The 20,895-nt window shown below is 50.6% G+C and overlaps 1 protein-coding gene across 5 annotated transcripts; it reads left to right on the forward strand.

The window, feature by feature from the left end:
• The first annotated feature begins 1,194 nt into the window (after positions 1–1,194).
• IL12RB1 (interleukin 12 receptor subunit beta 1) lies at positions 1,195–19,737 on the forward strand. Of its 5 annotated transcripts, none has more exons than XM_033401453.2 (16): positions 1,236–1,401; positions 2,438–2,500; positions 3,419–3,536; positions 3,954–4,123; positions 6,049–6,167; positions 8,764–8,797; positions 9,300–9,422; positions 10,180–10,262; positions 11,107–11,344; positions 13,911–14,078; positions 14,775–14,909; positions 15,271–15,426; positions 16,804–16,938; positions 17,807–17,954; positions 18,262–18,343; positions 19,083–19,737. In XM_033401453.2, exons 1-16 carry the CDS (start codon positions 1,254–1,256, stop codon positions 19,446–19,448), a joined length of 2,286 nt encoding a protein of 761 aa, XP_033257344.2. In that variant the 5' UTR covers positions 1,236–1,253; the 3' UTR covers positions 19,449–19,737. The 5 variants fall into 5 exon arrangements, 3 of the variants coding, with proteins under 3 accessions (XP_033257344.2, XP_033257343.2, XP_004277747.3); XM_033401452.2 differs by having other exon boundaries at positions 1,237–1,401; positions 6,028–6,167; XM_004277699.4 differs by having other exon boundaries at positions 1,237–1,401; positions 6,028–6,167; positions 17,849–17,954.
• The last annotated feature ends 1,158 nt before the right edge of the window (positions 19,738–20,895 follow it).

The following is a 20,895-nucleotide window of genomic DNA, read 5'->3' on the forward strand; positions in this document are numbered from 1 at the left end:
TGTGTCTCTGTCTCTCTCTGTCTCTGACCCTCCCCCAGGCCTCAAACCTACTCCGCCCCCTGGCCTGGCCTGGGCCCTGCTGCCTGTGAAGACTGCTCTGTGCAGGGTCACAGGGTCCCCGTCCCCACTGTGCCAGGCCTGGAACACTGCCTCTTTGTTCTGATGGCTCTGACTTCATGGCCTGCTGGGCGCCTGACCCTGGCCAGCCCAGCTGCCCCTCAGGACTGGCTCTCAGAGAATGGGCTTCCTCCTGGCCTCTTGGGCCTCAGTTTCCCCAGATGCTCTCCCCCAGGAGAGACCCTTACCCTGTTCTTTGCCCACCTGGGCTCCGAGAACATTTTTTTTTAGGTGAAAATCACATAACATAAAATTAACCATTTTAATATATACAGTTCAGTGACATTTAGAATATTCACGATATGGTACAACAATTACCTCTGTCTAGCTCCAAAACATTTTCAGCACCCCAAGATGCAGCCCCATCCCCATGAGTAGTCGCTCCCCATTCCCCTCCCCCAGCCCCTGGCAACCACTAATCTACCTTCTGTCTCTGTGGATTTGCCTGTTCCGGACATTTTATATGCATAGAGTCATATAACATATGGGCTGCTGTGTCTGACTTTTTTCACTCAGCCTGTTGTTTTGGGGGTTCATCCACTTGGTAGCATGAATCAGCTCTTCTCCATGGACATTTTGGGCCTTTGTTGACAGTGCGGAGAGAGGGTCAGAAACTGAGACCACCCCCCTCCCCGCCTCAACCTCTCCACCTCTGGCTGAGAAAAAGACACAGAAAAGACAAAGTTGAGTCTAAAGGAAGCAAGGAGACTCTTCCAGACCTGGAACCCAGGGTGCCCTGAGGCTGGAATTCGGGAAACGGGGAGGTGGACATTTTTGGAAGGCCCAGCCTACAGCAAGCACTTCATAACAATTTACTGGGAGAGTGAACTCTGACGTCTGAAGACCCTGGCCTCCCATTTAGCTCCTAAGTCTCAGAAGTGGACCAGAGAGGGCTGGAGACCTGGCCAAGGGCACAGAGCCCCAGGCCACCCATGGGGCTCTCACCCAGTGTCCAGCTTCAGTCTGGGGCCAGCAGAGAAGACCCCCCGGACCTGGGGCTCGGGTGTGTTTGTGGTCTGAATGAGGCCACCACGCCCGGGCTGACTTCCTGGGTTTCTTTTTCACTTTGACTTGCCCTGGGAGGGGCCACGACACCTAACTTTTTTTTTCCTTTTAGTTTTTCTTGCTAAGCTTTAATGTGTTCCTGGGTGAGGACTGGGTGGCTGGGGTCTCTCCAGCAGCACAGAAGCTCGTCCGGGATTGCCACCCTCTTCGAGGACCTAATGGGGCAGGGGGTGACCAGGCTGGTCCCCCTCTTTCTCCTCCTGCTACCCCGGCAGGGCGGTGAGTCCCCTACCCTGGAGTAGTCCCCTATGGCTCTTCTTGCCGGGGCGGGGGGCTGTGTGTGTATATGTGGAGGGCTGTGGACCCGGTTCCCAGGGTTGTTTCTGTGTCTCTGGGCCTCAGTCTTTCCCTCTATCAAATGTGAGCTGGATGATCATGGATGATCATGGATTCTGATGTCATCTCCCCTCCGGTCTTGATTTTGTCTTCTGTGGGGTGGGCTGAAGCTCTGAATCTTTCCCACATCCCAGAGTTTAATGAGAAATAGCTAAGGAAGGGATAAAGACCAAGTATATAATATATATATATATATATAATATATATATATATAAAAAATAGTGTTATGTACCCAGTGTATGTAATATACATACTCTCTCTCCATCTTGTGGAATCGAATGGGAAGGGACCCAGCCCCCAGCAGATGACTAGGTTTGGACTCTCATCCCAGCTCTGCTGTTCCATGACCTTGGGCAACTTCTTTGTGCCTCAGTTTCCCTCTCTGTAAACTGGAGATCAGCAAGGTTTCAGGGCTTATAGAGTTCAGGCAGGGCTGGAGACCAGCAAAAGGGAGAGGTACAGGGGACCCTGGATTGCTTTAGAGGAGCGGCCCGAGAGCTGGATGGGTGGGTGGATGGATGGATGGGTGAATGTATGGATAGATGAGTGGATGGGTGGATGGATGAATGGATGGATAGGTGAGTGGATGGATGGATGGATGGATGGATGGATGGATGGGTGGGTGGGTGGAAAGATGGATGGCTGAATAGATGAGTGGATGGGTGGATGGATGAATGGATGGATAGGTGAGTGGATGGATGGATGGATGGATGGGTGGGTGGGTGGGTGGAAAGATGGATGGCTGAATAGATGAGTGGATGGGTAGATGGATGGATGGATGGATGGATGGATAGAAAGGTGGATGGGTGGGTGGGTGCAAGGATGGGAAAGTGGGCAGGTGCGTGGATGGTCACTGGGCAAGCCCCCCTCCCCTGAAGTGAAAGGCTGAGACTGTCATTTCTCTTCATTGCCTTTGCAGCTGAAGCCTGTGGCACCATGGGGTGCTGTTTTCAGGATCCGCCGTATCCGGATGCAGACTCAGGTCTGGGGCAGTTCCCCATCGTGGGAGGAAGGGGTTGTACTGGGCTCTGACTGACCCATCCCAAGCAGCCACTCCCTCAGCTCCCTCCTGCCCAGCCAAAGACTGGGGTCTCAGTAGCCCCAACCCAACAGCCTGATGGCCTGTCCTCACCAAACTCAGGTGTCCTGGAGCAGTCACCTCTGTAAGCCTCATCTACTCTGTAACAGGGTCGCAGGACTGGTGTCTGTGTCCGTCCTGATTGGTCAGCATGTGGGGCTAAGCAGCTGTTAAACATTTTGAAGTTGCTCCGAGGCAAGCATTGCTGGAACATTCATGCTTGTAACAAAGTCACAAAATCTGCCACTGGGCAAGGCGTTTCATCTATTCTTTTGTTCCAGAAATATTTACCAAGCACGTACTACGTGCAGACACAGTTCTAGACATGAAGGAATCAGCTGCGAGCCCAGCTGTCCTCCTGGGGTCACAGCCTAGTGCAGGAGGTGGACAAGAGGCACACAAATGCATATCCTGCATACAATGACGTGCTAGGAAAAAAACAGAGCAGGGTGAGGGATGGAGAAGGAGGGGGCTACTTCAAATAGCCTAGTGCTTGAAGAAGTGACACTGAAGGAGAAATTGGAATGTCAAGATCTGGGCCAAGGACATTTCAGGCAGAGGGCATAGCACATGCAAAGGTCCTGAGGTAGGAGTGAGCCTGGTGTGTTTGAGGACCAGTGAAGAGGCTGAAGTGGCTGGAGGAGGAGGTGCAAGGGAGATGGCAGGAGACAGGCAGGAAGGGCACAGGAAGGTACTGGAAGTCACAGCGTGTTTAGGCTGAGGTGACACCGGATTGCATAAGTGTCACAAAGATTCCTCTCTGGGGTGTGTCAGTTTGGGGACCCCACCACCCTACACTCTAATCTGTTCTCAAACCTCCAGGCTTAGCTTCGGGCCCCCGGGACCTAAACTGCTACCGGATACTCAGCAACGCTGGTTATGAATGTTCCTGGGAATATGAGGGCCCCGCAGCTGGGGTCAGCCACTTCCTGAGATGCTGGTGAGGATCCTGCCTTTGCTCCTGACCGCCTGCCTCTACTCTCAGATGTATGAGCTCGGCAGTGTCTTTGCCTCTTCCTGGGCCTCAGTTTCTCATGTCAGAAGGGAGGGCTGGGGATCTGTGTTGTGGGGTCAGCATGGATGGGCATACAGTTTGGGCGACAATTAGGATCCCTGTGGTCCTTCCTTCATCCTCACCCTGTGACTTATTCATCCATCTATTCATTTCTTTCTTCTCTCTGTGGCAGCCCATGTTAGGAGATTCTGGGATCCTCCAAACCCCTTAGTCCTAAGTTGATCCCTAAGAAAACCCCAGGCTGGGGAGCGGCGGTAAAAGGGGAAGAAAAGGATCCTGGGATTGATGCACATCATCTGCTGTGGCCGCTGAGACTCAGTACCGATACCCTCCTTCCCGCAGCCTCAAGCCCGGGCGCTGTTGCTACTTTGCCGCAGGCTCAGCCACCAAGCTGCAGTTCTCCGACCAGGATGGCATATCCGTGCTCCACGCTGTCACTCTCTGGGTGGAATCCCGGGCTGCCAACTGGACAGAGAAGTCCCCCAACATTACCCTGAACCTCTACAGCTCAGGTCAGCACCCTGTTCTCTTCCTCTCCACTACCACTTCCTCACCCAGAGAAGCCTCCGGTCCCCAAGCCTAGACCTGAGGGAATTCTGGGTCCCTGGCAAGGGGCTGGATACTGCCAGCTGTTTTTACATCCAACTCTGTCATGTAACCTGGCAGAGTCTTTCATGGTCCCCTAACGGATCCCCTACTGATGAACATGTAGGTAGCTTCCGGTTTCTCCTTGGTACTGTAATGTGGCCAAGACCCTGTTGGGTCTTATAATTTTTTTTTTTTTTTCTGCATTGTCATCATTGCTGTGTGCGGGCTTCCTCTAGTTGCAGAGCGTGGGGGCTACTCTTCGTTGTGATGCTCTGGCTGCTCATTGTGGTGGCTTCTCTTTTTGCGGAGCACGGGCTCTAGGTGCGCAGGCTTGAGTAGTTGCAGCACACGGCCTCAGTAGTTGTGGTGCACGGGCTTAGTTGCTCCGCGGCATGTGGGATCTTCCCGGGCCAGGGACTGGACCCGTGTCCCCTGCATTGGCAGGCGGATTCTTAACCACTGCGTCACCAGGGAAGTCCCCCGTGTTCGGTCTTTAAAATCTGTTTTCACGAATCAATAACATATACTTAGTTTATACTCGTTGAACTGCTACTGTGTGCCATGCTCAGTCACAGGGGACATGGGCAAGGCCAATGGAGGTCACAGCACAGGGCTGGGACAAGGGTGAGATGAACGAGGCACCCTCCTTGGCCACAAAATGTTATGGGGGTGTCAAAAAACCTCAGTAGTCATTATAAACCATAGCATGATGCAACTTTTCTTTTTTAATATTTATTTATTTATTTATTTGGCTGTGCCGCTTTTAGTTGTGGCACGCAGGATCTTTGCTGCCACGTGAGGGTTCTTTGTTGAAGCATGCGGGATCTTTTAGTTGCAGCATGCATGTGGGATCTAGTTCCCTGATCAGGGATCAAACCCAGGTCCCCTGCATTGGGAGTGCGAAGTATTGACCCATGGACCACCAGGGAAGTCCCATGATGCAACATTTAAAAAAAATTAATATTAATGCAAAAAAAAAGCCATGACAAATCAAATATCAGATTTTTTTTTTTCGGCCACACTGCACAGCACGCAGGATCTTATTTCCCCGACCAGGGATCGAACCCACACCCCCTGTAGTGGAAGTGCAGAACCCTAACCACTGGACCACCAGGGAATTCCCCAGAACTTCAAATAAAGACAGGATCTGACCCTGTATTTGTACAACCTTGCCTCCCTCTCCTCACCCTAATCTCAACCCTGTCCCTGCCTTCATGGAGCCCAGATTCATGTAGGGTGATGGACAAGGCATGATCGTTACACATGATGAGATACTGCTGGGAGGTCAGGGAGGGCTCCAGCTCAAGGATGAAAAAGATCCAGTAGGAATAAAGATGGGGAAGTGTGGATACAGCAAAACAGAGGATATGGCAAGTGCAAAGGCCCTGAGCTAGAATCAGGCACACTATGACCGAGATGCAGAAAGCATGATAGATGTCTCTCCTCAGGCCAGGCTCCTTGAAGTGGGCTTAAAAAGTTAGTAACATTTCCCTAATAGTCCTTCAGAAAAAAATAGAATCAGTTAATTACCCTCTCATCAGCAATTTACAGAAGTGCCTGTCTCACCACAGCCTTGCCAGCAATGAGTATTAATATTTTAAAGACACCTTTACTAATAGGATCCTGTGTATAAATCTTAACTCTTTGACCCCAGGCTTAGAACCCCAGGCTTAGATGGCACCTGTAGAGGTGTCCCTGATTCAAATTTGGGGAGCTTGGTGGTTTACTATGGGCCAGGAGGATCATGGGAAGATTTTCCAGAGTTTTCAGGACCAACAGCTCACACACATGCCGGCTTCCCCTTCCCAACCCCCAACTCTGCTTCCAGTTAAATACGACCCTCCCCCAGGAAACATCAAGGTGTCCAGGTCAGCGGGGCAGCTGCTCATGGAGTGGGAGACCCCAGCCCACCAAGATGGTGCTGAGGTACAGTTCCGGCACCGGACACCTGGCAGCCCGTGGAAGTGGGTGAGTTTATTCCCCAGATCAGGGGTTTGCACAGGCACAGGGCACCCTCACACCTCTCCCATCAGTTTTGCAATCTCTGTATCTATCACCCTTCCCACGTGGCCTCCACTCTTGCCCCATGTTTAGCCTCTGGGTCTCTCTGACATGAAGATCTGATTGTGATCTCCCTTGCTCACACACCCTCCATGGCTCCCCACTACCCTCAGTAAGTCATCCTTATCTTCAGCTGGCCCTAGTTTCCCTCACTTGCCTCATGCTTCCTCTGGCCCCTTTTTGAATGGCCATCATTCTTTGCCTATGCCCTGGATTCCCAGCCTCTTTGCCTTGGTATATGCAGTTCCTTCCACCTGCATGCCCTCCTCTGTATCTGAGCACATGTGAATCCAACCCACCTTCAGGGTCCAGCTCAAGGGCTACCTCTTCCAGGAAACTACCTTTCCACCATTCCTCCCTCCCTCCCTCCTTTCTTTTTTTCTATTTTTTTTTTTAAGCCGTGCTGTGTGGCATGTGGGGTCTTAGTTCCCCGACCAGGGACTGAACCCCTGCCCACTGCATTGGGAGCACAGACTCTTAACTGGACTGCCAGGGAAGTCCCTCCTTTTTTAAATTCAGATGTAACTGACATACAAAATCATATTAGTTTCAAGTGTACAACATGATTTGATATTTGTATACATTGTGAAATCATCACCACAATAAGTCTGTTTAACATCCGTCACCACACAGGCATGTTCCAGATTTTGCTTCTTGTAATGAGAACTTTTAAGATTTACTCTCTTAGCAACTTTCAGACAGTACAGTTCAGTATTGTTAACTATAGTCACCATGCTGTACATTACATCCCAGGACTTATTTATTTTATATTGATAACTTTGTACCTTTTGACCACCTTCACCCGTTTCGCCCACACACTACCCCTCACCTCAGGCAACCAATACTCTGTTCTCTGTATCTATCAGTTTGGTTTTTTGTTTGTTTTAAATTCACTTGTAAGTGAGATCATACAGTATTTGTCTTTCTCTGTCAGACTTATTTCACTCAACATAATGCCGTCAAGGACTATCCATGTTGCAAATGGCAGGATTTCCTTTTTTATGGCTAAATAATATTCCATTGATACATGTACCACATTTTCTTTATCCATTCATCCATCGATGGACACTAAGGTTGCTTTCACATCTTGGCTGCTGTAAATAATGCTGCAGTGAACATGAAGGTGCGTGTATCTTTTCCAATTAGTGTTTTGCTTTTCTTTGGATAAATACTCAGAATTGATATAGCTGGATGATATGGTAGCTCTATTTTTAATATTTTGAGGAACGTGCACTCTGTTTTCCGTAGTGGCTGCTGCAATTTACATCCCCACCAACAGTACACAGGGTTCCCTTTTCTCCACGTCCTCGCCAACAATTGTTATCTCTTGTCTTTTTGATGATAACCATTCTGACAGGTGTGAGGTGGTATCTCGTTGTGGTTTTGATCTGCATTTCCCTGATGATGAGTGATGTTGAACACATCTTCATGTACCTGTTGGCCATCTGTATGTCTTCTTTGGACCTTCATTCATGCTTCAGCTACTCTATTCTCCCCTCTGTCCCCTGCAAGCAGGGCAAGCCTAGGCTTGCAAGAAACCTCAGCCCTGACCAAGTCCCCAAGGAGTCCCTGGTTTGGGAGAGACAGAGAACACCCACACAGCTTCTGAATTGTGGTGTCTCCCCCTCCCTCAGCCTGGGAACATCTTGAGTCCAGGGAGTTGCCTCAGTTTGGGCCCCATCTTCCCTCCAAATGTTGTGCCCCTCCCTGAGCCTCAGTTTTCCCATCAAGTGAATGGGTTCGGATCAGTCAGAGGCAGGTGACATGGGAGTCCTGTTGGGGAGGGGCATGTCTTTGCTTTTTATCTCCAGCCCCCTAACACACTCTGCAGTGGACCCTCTCAGCCCCCCTTTGCAGATGAGGAAACTGAGGCTCAGGATGTCCAGGGACCTCTCAGCATCAGCCGGGGAGTGTGGGGCTAGCTGGGTCCTAAACTTGCCTCTCCTCAACCACGACACCACAAACAGATAGGTTTTGTCTCTTAAAATATTTTTTTAGGAAATTATAAAAATATAATTTTGCCTCCTAAAATAATTATTTTATTTTTTAATTTTTGGCCTCGACAGACGGCTTGTGGGATCTTAGTTCTCTGACCAGGGATTGAACACGGGCCCCGGAAGTGAACGTGCCAAGTCCTAACCACTGGACTGCCAGGAAATTCCCCCAAATGATGCTTTTAAAAAAAAAAAAAAACTTTTTTATTTTGGAATAATCTTAGATTTTCAGAAAAGTTACAAAGAAGTACATAGAGCCTTCACCCAGCTTCCCCACAGGTTAATGGCTTTCGTTCCCAAGTCTGTCTGTCACTGGTCTCTCGCTATGAACTAAACTCCAGAGTCTATTTGGATTATCACCCACTTTTCCAAGAATGTCCTCTTTCTGTTCTCAGATCCAATCCAGGGTTCCGTGTTACATTTAGCAAAGTAATTGTTGAAAATTTCAAAAAAGCTAGAATGTTCAACACCCAAATGTAAAACAATGTATAAATATGGTCTTGTTTTAGGGCGACTGTGGACATCAGGATGATGCTGGCTTCGGTGAGAATAATAGTGACCATGACAGCGGTAGCAAGTTAGCATTAATTAGGCACCCACTGTGTGCTAGACCCAGTGCTAAATTCTCTGTAGGCTTGTTTGCGCCTCCCTGTAGTTCAGTATTGGATTATTCCCATTTCACAGGTGAGGAAACAAAGGCTTGGGCTTGTGAAGCCTTTGGCCAAGTTCACATCCCTAGTAGGTGGCCTTGCTGAGACTTGAACTCCAGACAGTAGAAGAAGTGGGTGATCCTTGAGGCCCCAAGAGCACAGGACCTGGCCTATTCTGGCTGTGTCCTCAGGGTCCGGCACATGATTAGCTCTCAATAAGTGCTTGTACACAGTTGGCACTCAATAAGTGCTTGTACACAGTTGGCACTCAATAAGTGCATGTGCGCAGTTGGAGCTTAATGTGTGCATGATGGCTAAGTGACCAGTGCCAAGCCCTGGGTGCTCCTGGCTTTGGGACAGCCCCTTTGCTTGATGTTTGATCTGCTTCTTCCCAGAGTCATGCCTCTGCCCCTTGGAGATGGACACGGCCCAGGAATTCCAGCTGCGGCGACGGCTGAGGCCAGGGGTCTCCGGAGGTCCCTGGAGCAGCTGGAGCAGCCCTGTGTGCATCCCCCCTGGTGAGAGCACCCTGGACCACAGGAAGGGAGACAGGCGTTAGAAAGATGGTAGTAGTATTAGAAATAAGGTGGTGAGCGTTAGCGTTAAGGTGATGGATGTTAGAAATAAGGCTGCCGAAGAAATTAGGGAAAATCAGTGCAAGGTGGCAGGGCAGTGGGCAAGTTTCACTTTGTAAAATGTGGCAAATCCATAATAAAAAGAAAACATGTATCAGTCTTTCTCTCCTTCCAATTAGTTTGGTGGGTTTTGCTCTTTGAAAGCCGAACAAGGAGTTGATGGGTGCAAGTGGCTGTCGTGAAGGCAGATTTTTCCAAATGACACAGGAAGCTGGAGCCAGGGCAGCTCCAGAGTGGAGACGTGGCCCGAGGTGGGGGTGGGAGGGAGAGATGGGGGGAGTGACTGTCAACATTTGTCTCCCTACCCTTTGAGCTGGAGCTTCCTCCTGCCCACCCAAGTGCGTATCTGCTGGGAAACAACTCCGACGGCTGTTTTCAGATTTTTTTTTAAATTGTAGTAAAAAAAGACATAATATAAAATTTGCCATTTTAACCATTTTTAGCCAGTTGCATTAAGTATATTCACACTATCATGGAGTGGATTTCCATGTTTGCAGATTTTGAAAACTGCTTAACGACCCATGGAATCCTGTGTTTCATTGGAGGGAAGGAAAAGGTCCTGGGTCCCAATCCAGGGTCTGCAGGACGTTGTGAGCAAGGACCCCACCCCCAGTGTCACTGTCTTGCTGTCTCGTTGCAGAAAACCCCCCACAGGCCAAGGTGAGGTTCTCGGTGGAGCAGCTCCGCCCGAATGGGAGGAGGAAGGTGACCTTCCATGAGCAGGTAATGGGACCATCGCAGGCCTGTGGGGTGGCCTGAGGACGGAGAGAAGGAGACAAGAGGCTGGAGTGGAAGTGTTTAAAAGGAGGGAGATGAGCCGTGGAGGTGGTAGGGACCGGAAGGACTGTGGGTTGAACTCTGAAGGTAATGGGGAGCCATGGAGGGTGTGTGAGCAGAGGAAGGATATGGCTGCACTCAGGGGTTCACAGGCTCCCTCTGGCAGCCATTGGGGGAGCAGAGTTTGGGGGGCTCACGTGAGAGCTGGAAGGCCAGGAAGGGGTTGACTGTGCTGGTCTGGATGGGAGATGACTTTTTTGAAGTCCCCCAAGCAGCTCATTAAGTACAGTCGAATGAACCCATTTTCCAGAGGAGGAAACTGAGGCGCAGAGGGGAAATCCCCTGCCTGAGTCGGGGCAAACTCACCATATGTTTCAACCCCTGGCTTCACCATAATTGATTCCGCCAGGTCCCCAATGGGCTGGCACGATAAAGCTGTAGTGAAGCTCCCTCTCGTCCTAGGTTTCCTATAATTTGAATTTCTTTTCTTAGGAAAAATGTCCAGGCTCGAAGTAACTGGGTCCAAAGACAGAAACATTTTTTTTCTCTGGCTTTCAGTGGGTTTTGCCAAATTATTCCCCCCTCCCCCTAAACCAATGAGCAGTGGATGTGTCAGTTTCCCAGCAGCCTTGCCAGCACTGAGGTTTACTATTTTTAAAAAAATTTTCATACATGTCATCAGCTGTGGCCCGTGGATGAGCCGGTGCTCGTGGGCAGCATCCTGATGTCAATGCACGGGGACAACGTGCATGTTCAGGTCCCCACAAACCATCTCTCACACTCACAACAGCTGCCCCAGCTGGAGCTTCCAGAAGGCTGCCTCGGGCCCGACTCAGGCATGGAGGTGACCTACCATGTCCACCTGCATATGCTGTCCTGCCCATGTAAGGCCAAGGCCACGAGGACTCTGCGCCTGCGGAAAAATCTCAGCCTCTCGGGTGCCGCCTATGACCTGGTTGTCTTTTCCCGGAATCGCTTTGGCCTCGGTGCCAACCAGACATGGCACATTCCTGCCTATACCCACTCAGGTGCCTTTGGCTGGGCAGTGGGGGGGGGGCCTCTTGGAGCTGAGCACGTACTCGAGCCTCAGCTAGACTAGAGTGAAGCGAGTGAGGCACAAAAATGTAATGTGGTGTCTAATTTAGGAGTGTGTAAAGTCAGTATTCAAAATGCATAGCATTAAAAAATGCATAGCGCTATAGTGTAATAGTTAAAAAATTTCTCACTGGCAAACTGTGGCCCAGGCCAAACACTTGTTTTTGTAAATAAAGTTTTATTGGGACCAGGGCCAAGATCAGGGTGTGGCAAGCAAGGCAGGGTCGTGCACATACAGGGTTGATCCTGTCTTTATTTAAAATCTAGACATTTTGCTCATTTTATATACATGTATACATATGTTAAATATATACATATATTTATACACAATGAAAAAATCAATGGCGATGATGTGGATAAAAGGGAACCTTCATACACTGTTGGCAGGAATGTAAATTGGTGCAGCCACTATGGAAAACAGTATGGAGATTCCTCAGAAAATTAAGACTAGAACTACCATATGATCCAGCAATTCCACTTCTGGGTATTTATCCAAAGAAAAAGAAAACATAATTGGAAAAGATATATGCACCCCTATGTTCATTGCAGCGTTATTCACAATTGCCAAGAAACAACCTACGTGCCCATCAATGGATGAATGGACAAAAAAGATGTGGTGCATGTATACAATGGAATACTACTCAGCCATAAAAAAGAATGAAATGTTGCCATTTGTGACAACATGCGTGGACCTTGAGGATATTATGCTTAGTGAAACAATTCAGCTGGAGAAAGACAAATACCCTATGATTTCACTCAGATGTGGAATATAAAAACCAACCAACCAGCCAACCAACCAACCAACCAAACAAACAACTGACTGACTAAATAGATGGAGAAACCAAAACTAATACCTAGATATAGAGAACAGATTAGTGGTTACCAGAGGGGAAGAGGCAAGGGGAGGGGAGGGGTAAAGGGGATCAACTGTATGGTGACAGATGGAAACTAAATTTTTCATGTTGAGCACACAGTAGGGTATTCAGAAGTCAAAATACAATATTGTGCACATGAAACATTTTTATTATTATAATATTATAAACCAGTGTTACCTCAAAAAAAAATCTAAAATTTAAAAATTAAGGTTTCTATGTATGTATGTAAACGTATGTATTTTATTGAGGTAAAGTTCACATATCAACATGAACCATTTTAACAAGTACAATTTGATGCCCTAATTACATTCACAATGTTGTGCAATCATCGCCTCTGTCTAGTTCCAGAACCTTTTCATCATGCCCAAAAGGAGACCCCCTCCCCCTTAGCAGTCACTCCCCCTCCCCCTCCCCCAGCCCCTGACAGTCACCAATCTGCTTGCTGTCTCTGTGGATTTGCCTGCTCTGGACATTTTATAGAATCAATCATATACTATGTGACCTTTTGTGTCTGGCTTCTTTCACAGCCTGATGTCTTCAAGATTCATCCACATTGTAGCAGGCATCAGTGCTTCATTCCTTTTCATGGCTGAGTAATATTCCACTGCGTGAATGGGCCCATTTTGTTTATCTGTTTTTCCACTGACGGACATTTGAGCTGTTTCCATTGTTTTGGCAACTGTGAATAGTACTCAGTACATATTTTTAGGTTCATTTTGATTTTTTAAAAAATATTGCATTAGCAGAGTGTTGATCTCGGTGATTGAGTTCTTTGGCGCCTCCTTAATTTCATGCCCTGCTCGCTTCACCTTAGTCCTGATCCTGCTGAGCACCCAGCTGGGCTGTTAAGATGATGCCCATTTCAGAGATGAGATGACCGAGGCTCAGACAGATGAAGCCACTTGCCAGGGTGACACAGCAGCAAGTCTGTCAGCTCCTGGTCTGCTTTGGGCCATGGCCTCGCTATGTGACCTTGGGCTGGTGGCTCTCTGGCTTCGAGCCTCAGGTTTTATATCATTGGGATAATCATCGTCCCACTTTGTGGGAAAGTGGCGCCTGTAAAATGCTCGGCACTGGCCTGGCGCATACAGTCGGAACTCAATAAATGATAGCTATTGTCCCTAGAATTGGAAGCAGTACCCACCTCTCAGGTTGGTGCAGGTGACCTTGCTGTAGGGAGTGGAGAGAGGAGCCCAGGGGGCTGAGTGGGTCTGTCCTCGGGGCTCTGAGCTCTGGTCCAGCCGGGAGGCTCCTCCTCCACCACAGCCACCCACCGCTGGGCAAAGTGGGTGGTGGGTGGCCAGGCATCTGCTGGACCAGGAGATGCCCACTAGCCTGACAGGGTAGTAGTGGCAGCCTAGGGAGCACTGACTGTGGGCATCCTGGCAGGGAACCCACAGTTAGGCTGGGGGAGGACTCGATTCATTCAAACAGCCCCTGCTGTCCCCTCTGTGCTCAGCCCCCATCCGGGCAGCCCCCAGCGTAGGGAGACAGAACCAGATACAGACACTCCTGGCCCTGGGGGGTTAGAGCTTGTCAAGAGGGTGGGATGGGGCTATAGGAGCCTTGGGTTGGGGGGAGCATGAGGCAGCTATTCTGATGTGCCTCTCTTGTCTTCTTCCAGAACCAGGGGTTCTGAATATCAGTACCAGAGCCAACAGGACCACCATGCATTGGCCAGCCCAGGCCCAGGGCATGACATACTGCATTGAGTGGCAGCCCCAGGGCCAGGACGAGAGCCTTGCCACCTGCACCCTGATGGCACCCCAGGACCGGGACCCTGATGGAATGGGTACCGTAATATCGGTTGCCCTGCATCCTCCATTAGAGCTCCTGGTCAGCTCAAACCTACAGGCATCATCCTTGTGGGGTGTCTGAGGCCCAGAGAGGTCTTGCCACTTGCACAAGGTCACACAGAGGTGGGGACAGGCCAAGACAGACCCTTCCACTCATGCAGGTCTGGTGCTTCCTGCTGGGATCCTGGGGTGTCAGGGCTCAGCCCTGGGAAAGTTGCACCCCAGCAGGTAATGAGTTTCACGTCCCAGGGTGTTTGTTAAACATTCACCCGTGCCAGGAAAGGTAGCAGCTAGCAAGATGCAGGTGGCAAATTAATGAGGCCTCTGGAGGGAAAGGGAGGGTGCCAAATGGCCCAAGCAGCCTCTCACTCTCTGACGTGGTCTTGGCCGGGGCCCCAGGAAGCCTCAGCCCCAGCCTGGTCCTCAAAGAGCTCCCAGCCAGGGGAGACAGAGCTGGATGCAGACACCCCGGCGCCATAGAGTAGGAGCTGTGTTGGAGGGGGTGGGGACAGGTTGGGAAGGGGCGGGGATGGGGTGGCAACGGGCATGAGGACGGAATCCTGGAGGAGGGACATTGGTGCAAGGGCTTTAAAGCATGGGTAGGAGTGCTCTAAGAGTTCCTGGCAGATGGCACAGGTGCGGAGGTGGGGACACAATCTATTTACTGGTCTGACCCTTGCTCATCCTTCCAGCAACGCACAGCTTGAGCCAAGCATCTGGGGCAATGCGGCAGGAGTGTTACCGCATCACTATCTTTGCCTCTGCATACCCGGAGAAGCCCACCTCGTGGTCCACCGTCTTGTCCACCTTCCACTTTGGAGGCAATGGTGAGTAGCCCAAACCTGCAGGGTGGTCTCCCCAGGGGACTCGGCAGTGTCCTTGGGTATCAGGAAGGGGGAATACCATTTAGAGGCACCTACTGCCTATCAGGCCCTGGCCAGAAGCCAGACACATAGAAGTCAGCTCAGTCAACTCTTAAGATACTCCAAGAGGCATTGCACCATTATATAGTAAGAAAACTGAGGCTCAGAGAGGGGAAGTGATGACACCAAGAGTGGTGGAACTGGCAGACACAGCTGACTCTGTGGCCAAGGTTCCCTGGGTCTCTGGACAGTAGCAGGCTGGGCAGGCAGGAAGTACTCAACCAGCACCCTTGGAGCTGACTGTGGTAAAGGATGTTGGTTGCAGCCTCGGAGGCCGGGAGCCCACAACATGTGTCTGTAAAGAAACTCAGCCAGGATTCAGTGTCTGTGGACTGGACACCATCTCTGCTGAGCACCTGCCCCGGCGTCCTGAAGGAGTACATTGTGCGCTGCCAGGATGAGGCCAGCAACCAAGTATCCGGTACGTGAGGCAGCACAGGCCTGGCTGGGGGAGGAAGGGCTCTGGCCTTGAGTTCTGCCTTGCTGTGTGACCCTGGACACCTCACTGTCCCTCTCTGGGCCTTGGTTTTCACACCCATGGAACAATAGAGTTGGACTCAAGGGTCTTGACTGGCCCTTTAGACGGCAACTCCCATGGAGCAGGGATGACTTTCTCCATTCTACAGATGGGGAAACTGAGGCCTGGGAAGGGATTCACCTGCCCAAAGGTTAAACAAGCTTGGATTTGAGCTCAGTTAGGTGCCCCTTCCTGCCCCATAGGAGGGAAAGAAATGAGGATGTACAGGGCAGGTCTCACCAGGGCTGAAACGTCCTGTCATTTCCCACATTGGGAGCCTCTTCCTCCCCGCTGGGTAACATAGCCTTGAGAGAATACAGCCTCGCCCGTCCATCTCCTGCAGCAACAGGCCAGGCCGCCAAGACCATGAGTTTATATCCTGCCTTCCCTCCTCGAGCCCAGCACAGGGGCGGGAGGGGGGGGGAGGGGGGAGGAGGGGGGAACGGGGGCTGCTCTGACATCAGACATAGACCTTCTGCCATCAGCTTGGTCACCCTCCGTTGTTTAGAGGGGGTAAATGAGGCCAAATGGGAGTCGGTGACTTGTTCACAGTGGCGCAGCTGGAAGCAGCCCATTTGCTGAACACCAGTTTGCCAAAAGTCAAATTGCTGAAGATTTACGCACCAAATGCCCATTTGGCCAAATGTACCAACTTCCCTGAAATTTCTTTGGAAGAATATTCCTCTTGAATATTTACAACGAATATGGATTTAGGGTTCTAGGAATTTTTCTTCTGTACGACAGCCAACAACTGTATTCTCATTTTAAAGAATTTTATGGGGTGCTTTATTTTTTAAAAATCATCCAATTCCACAGACACTTGTTGAGATCCAACTTTGTGCTGAGGTGCTGGGGACACTCGGGGAACAACTTAGACAAAGTTAACCCTGACCTTGTCCTTAAAGATGAGAAAGAGGTGAGGGAGGAAGGCATGTAGTTATCTGGCGAAAGGGTGAACCAGGCCAGGGAAACAGCCAGTGCAAAGGCCCTGAGGTTTGGGATTGAACCTGGTGCCTTTTAGGGAGCTCTGAGGAGAAGGCAGATGCGGCTGGAAAGGAGTGGCCTAGGAGCGAGTGAAGGGCAAATTGGTCAGAATTTGAGAAAAAAACAGCATCATTCACTGAATATTTTGATGAAGAATATTTTCCAAATAAGTTTGATGTGAATGGGTGCATTTAGGGAAGATTATTCAGCAAAATGTCTGTGAGCCCCTACTCCCACCCCCAGGGTGGAGCCCAGAGTAAAGGGGGTTTAGGGACACACGCTGCCTCCCGCCCACAGAGCTGTCAGTGAATGCCACAGAGACCCAGATCACCCTCCAGGGCCTGCGGGCTGCCACCGCCTACAAGGTGCAGGTTCGAGCAGACACAGCCAAGTGGCGGGGTGCCTGGAGCCAGGCCCTGCGCTTCACCGTCGGTGAGTGAGGGGGCGGGCCCGGGTACTTACCCAGCATGCACCGCCCCATCCCACATGTCAGCAAGCAGTCCCACCCTGACCCTCCATCCTTCCATGGCTCCCCATGCATCCCTCTCAGGAGAGAGTCGCAGGCTGACCTGCTCCCAACTCCTTCACCTCTGCTGCAGCTTCTCCTCATGAACCTTCTCTTACGCTGGCTTTTCCTTGCAGGCTTCTCTGTCTGGAATGTTTGGTCTCCTTGTCAAACTCCTATTCATCCTTCAAAACTCAGCTCAAAAGCTCTCTCCTCCAGGAAGCCTTCCAGGCTTCCTTCTGGGCACCCCCCCCCACTGCCCCTCCTACCTGGCCTGACGCCTTGGGAGTGTGTGTGGGTGTCTGTGTGGGCTCTGCCTCCCCCAGCCTTGGAGCTCCTGGGGAAAGGAAGGGAGCAGGGGGGCTATTTATTGAGTGAATGAATGAATACGAATGAATGAGTATCTCATCACAAACATAAGGAGGTGGGCTCCATTGTCTTGGGGTGTGTGGCAATGAGAGATTTGGAGACCAAATGATCCCTGTTCCTGCCACGGTCCCTGCCTGTTGTCCTTGTTGTGAAGTCTGGTCCCAAGAGAACCAGTGAGCCAGACTGGGTGTGCAGTGGGCTGGTCTGGGTCCGGGGGAGCAACCACACGGGCCCTACCTGCAGGCTCTCGGAGCTACAGTGTCCTGAGCACTTATTGTGTGCCAGGGCTTTATCCTGTAGTCACAGGGCAGGCGGGGTCCCACCTCACAGAGGAGGAAACTGAGGCACAGAGGGATTCACAGTATACCAGGGTCAGCAGTGAGTTGATGGAGGGCACGCCCCTCCCACTTCCTCCTCAATGAGAAGCAGGAGGCGGCTCTCCCCCAGCCCAAGCTCTTCTGTTCCCAGAAGTCCAGGTCTCCGAGTCGTCCGATTTGTCCATCTTCCTCGCATCTTTTGGGAGCTTCGTGAGCATCCTTCTCCTGGGAATCTTTGGGTACCTCGGCTTGAACAGGTAACTTGCACCCCTTCCCCCGAGATGATCTGTAATAGTGATAGTAAGAATAGTAATAACTGCTCCCCCCCAAGTAGGTTTTTATGTCCACTTTCGAGATGAGGAAACTGAGGCCCAGGCCCAGGCATCCAGCAGTGGCGACAGTGCTGGGATTTCAATCCGGGTCTGTCAGTCTCCTGTACCCCTGACCCCTTGGCCACATCCTCACTCCCCTTATTATAACCTAATGGAGATGAAAAAAAATAAGTCAGAACAATTAAAAAGTAAGAACGAACAGAAGCACTAACCAGTTCTCTTCCTTCCCCAGGGCTGTAAGGCACCTGTGCCCACCCCTGCCCACACCTTGTGCCAGCACTGCCGTTGAGTTCTCTGGCAGCCAGGGGAAGCAGGTAAGGGCCCCCTTTCTAATTCCAGGTCTTGTTTATTGGGTCCATATCTGGACCAGGGCTCTGAAGAGTAATGGCTATGCATTAACTCATTTTACTTTCCCCCAACCCACTGGTGCAAGAACTCCAAAAGCCTGTCCAATTTTATAGACAGGCAAATAGAAACCCAAAGGGGAACCTCGTGTAGGCCATTTACTAGTAGCAGAAACAGAACTGAAGTAAGTTCCACAAAGGAACCTGATGGAAAAAAAAAAAAATCCAAGGTGGTGGGCTTCAGGCATGGCTGGATCCAGGAACTAGGACTCCATCTCTTTGTGGTGCTATCCTCCCTTCAGGCTTCTATCTCAGGCAGGCTCAGCCTTCCCCCTGTGGAAGCAGGGTATCCATTTTTCCCATTAACTGGAGCAGAATTCTCGGACATCACTGATTGGTCCAGCTTGGGTCATATGCCCATCCCTTAGCCTATCACTAGAACCAGGGGGTAGGAGTGTTCTTATTGGCTGGGCCAGGATCACATGCCAATGGCAAGAGCTGGCGTGGGGCTACTGCCCTGTCCAACCACATCAACTAAGAGAGGAGAAGGGACAATTTTCCAAAGAGAAATGGGGGGTCCTTCCAACTGATCCTTGAATTGGTCTTGGGTTTTAGAGAATTAAGCCAGAAGGGACCTGGTCCACTCCATCCTTGTGTGGATGAGAAATAGGGCCCTGCCCACAGCCTTGACCCCATCGTCCGTCTCCAGGTTTGGCAGTGGAACAGCCCGGCAGACTTCCCAGAGGAGGTGTCCCAGCAAGGGGCCCTGGTGGTGAACATATCCTGGGACAAAGGAGAGCGAACTGACGTGGACACAGCTGGGCTTCTCAAGGAGAAGATGGAGCTGCCTCTGGGTGCCCCTGAGCCAGCCCTGGACACGGAGCTGCCCTTGAAAGACAGGAAATGGGTGCAGGGATGCCCTGAGGCTGGGACTCTGGGGCCTGGCTGGAAGGACAGTCTGGAGGACAGCCCTGCCCAGGCAGCTGGACTCCCGCTGCTCCTGGGAGACCTAAGGCAGACCCCCAAATTCCGTTCCCAGGGAGAAACAGAAACATCTGCCTCCCCTTACAGATAGGAAGACCAATGATCGCAATCACGACAGTCGGTTATTAAGTACTTATTGCATACCCAGCCTGTTCTTTCTAGGCACGTGATGCCCTGAATCCCCATAGCCGCCTTGAGGTACATGGCTGTCTTATTAACCTATTTCAGTGAGCCTCAGTGAGGCTCAGAGAGGGCGAGTGGCTGGCCTGTGGCCACACAACACAGGCAGGAGTCTAACCCAGGCGGAGTGACTCAGACCCCATCCCCACTGCCCAGGCTCTGGTGTCAGTGCCCCCCACCAACACCCACTCTGTCCAGCACTGGTTGCCACATGTCCTGTGGTGGGAACCCTACAAACCGCCATGAAACGGGAGCTGCTACCCAGGGCCAGGGCCTGGCATCCATGGAGCAAGGCGCTGTTGGCCTGTTGGGGGTGTGTGGGATAGACTGGAGGGGGGCCCAAACGGTCTCAGGCTGATCCCAGGGTCCTGGGCTGGGCATCCTGTCCCAGAAGCACTGGATGGGGAATCTGGGCACAGAGTTCCTGGCTGCATTGCAGGGTCTCCAGGCTTGGAGGATCTAGGTGTGAGGAAAAGAATGGGAGCTCTAAGCATTCTGAGGGGGGCATTGGCACCTCCCTGGCCTCAGACTCCTCCCCTATAAAATGGGGGTGAAAAAGTAAAATAAAATAAAAAATAAAATGGAAACGCGGCTGCTGCTTTCACTACGGCTCATTACAAAGCCGCTCATCAGTTATGGAGGTACTTGGAGAAGTCGGGGGTGCTGGACACGCTGACCAAGGTATTGGTAGTCTTATATGAAGAACCAGAGAAACCTAATAGTGCTTTGGATTTTTTAAAACATTGCTTAGGAGCTGCTACCCCAGAAAATCTAGAAATAGAGCTGCTTCGCCTAGAATTGGCAGAAATGGAAGAGAAATATGAAGCAATTGTAGAAGAAAATAAAAAACTGAAAACAAAGGAGAAAGTTCAGTAAACTTATGGTGGAGAGGAAGAAAATACCCTACTACAAGCCACAACATCTTTGGGAAGATGTAGATTATTGCATATCAAGTATTTGTGCAGTGCAGTTATGAATGGGATTTAAATTTTAGTTTCCCAGTAATTTTAAAGATTTATATAAAAAGAGTTTTCATTAGGTTTGATTGTATTAAATATTAAAAATCACCGAGTGGTTTAAAAAGATAGGACGGGGACTTCCCTGGTGGCGCAGTGGATAAGAATCCGCCTGCCAATGCAGGAGACACAGGTTCGATCCCTAGTGCGGGAAGATCCCACATGTCCCGGAGCAACTAAGCCCGTGTGCCACAACTACTGAGCCCACGTGCCACAGCTCCTGAAGCCCGCACGCATCAATGAAGACCCAATGCAGCCCAAAATAAATGAAATTAAATCTTAAAATAAAGGACTTTAGGGCTTCCCTGGTGGCGCAGTGGTTGAGAGTCCGCCTGCCGATGC

This window comes from Orcinus orca, chromosome 3 (assembly GCF_937001465.1).
Source record: "Orcinus orca chromosome 3, mOrcOrc1.1, whole genome shotgun sequence".
Lineage (NCBI taxonomy): Eukaryota > Metazoa > Chordata > Mammalia > Artiodactyla > Delphinidae > Orcinus > Orcinus orca.

Excerpts from the sequence above, each read along its gene's own strand:
- IL12RB1 (XM_033401452.2), top strand. The coding sequence starts at position 1,254 with ATGTGTTCCTGGGTGAGGACTGGGTGGCTGGGGTCTCTCCAGCAGCAC. Across the intron at positions 3,537-3,953 it reads AGCCACTTCCTGAGATGCTG|CCTCAAGCCCGGGCGCTGTT; the intron begins GTGAGGATCCTG and ends TCCTTCCCGCAG. Across the intron at positions 9,423-10,179 it reads CCCTGTGTGCATCCCCCCTG|AAAACCCCCCACAGGCCAAG; the intron begins GTGAGAGCACCC and ends GTCTCGTTGCAG.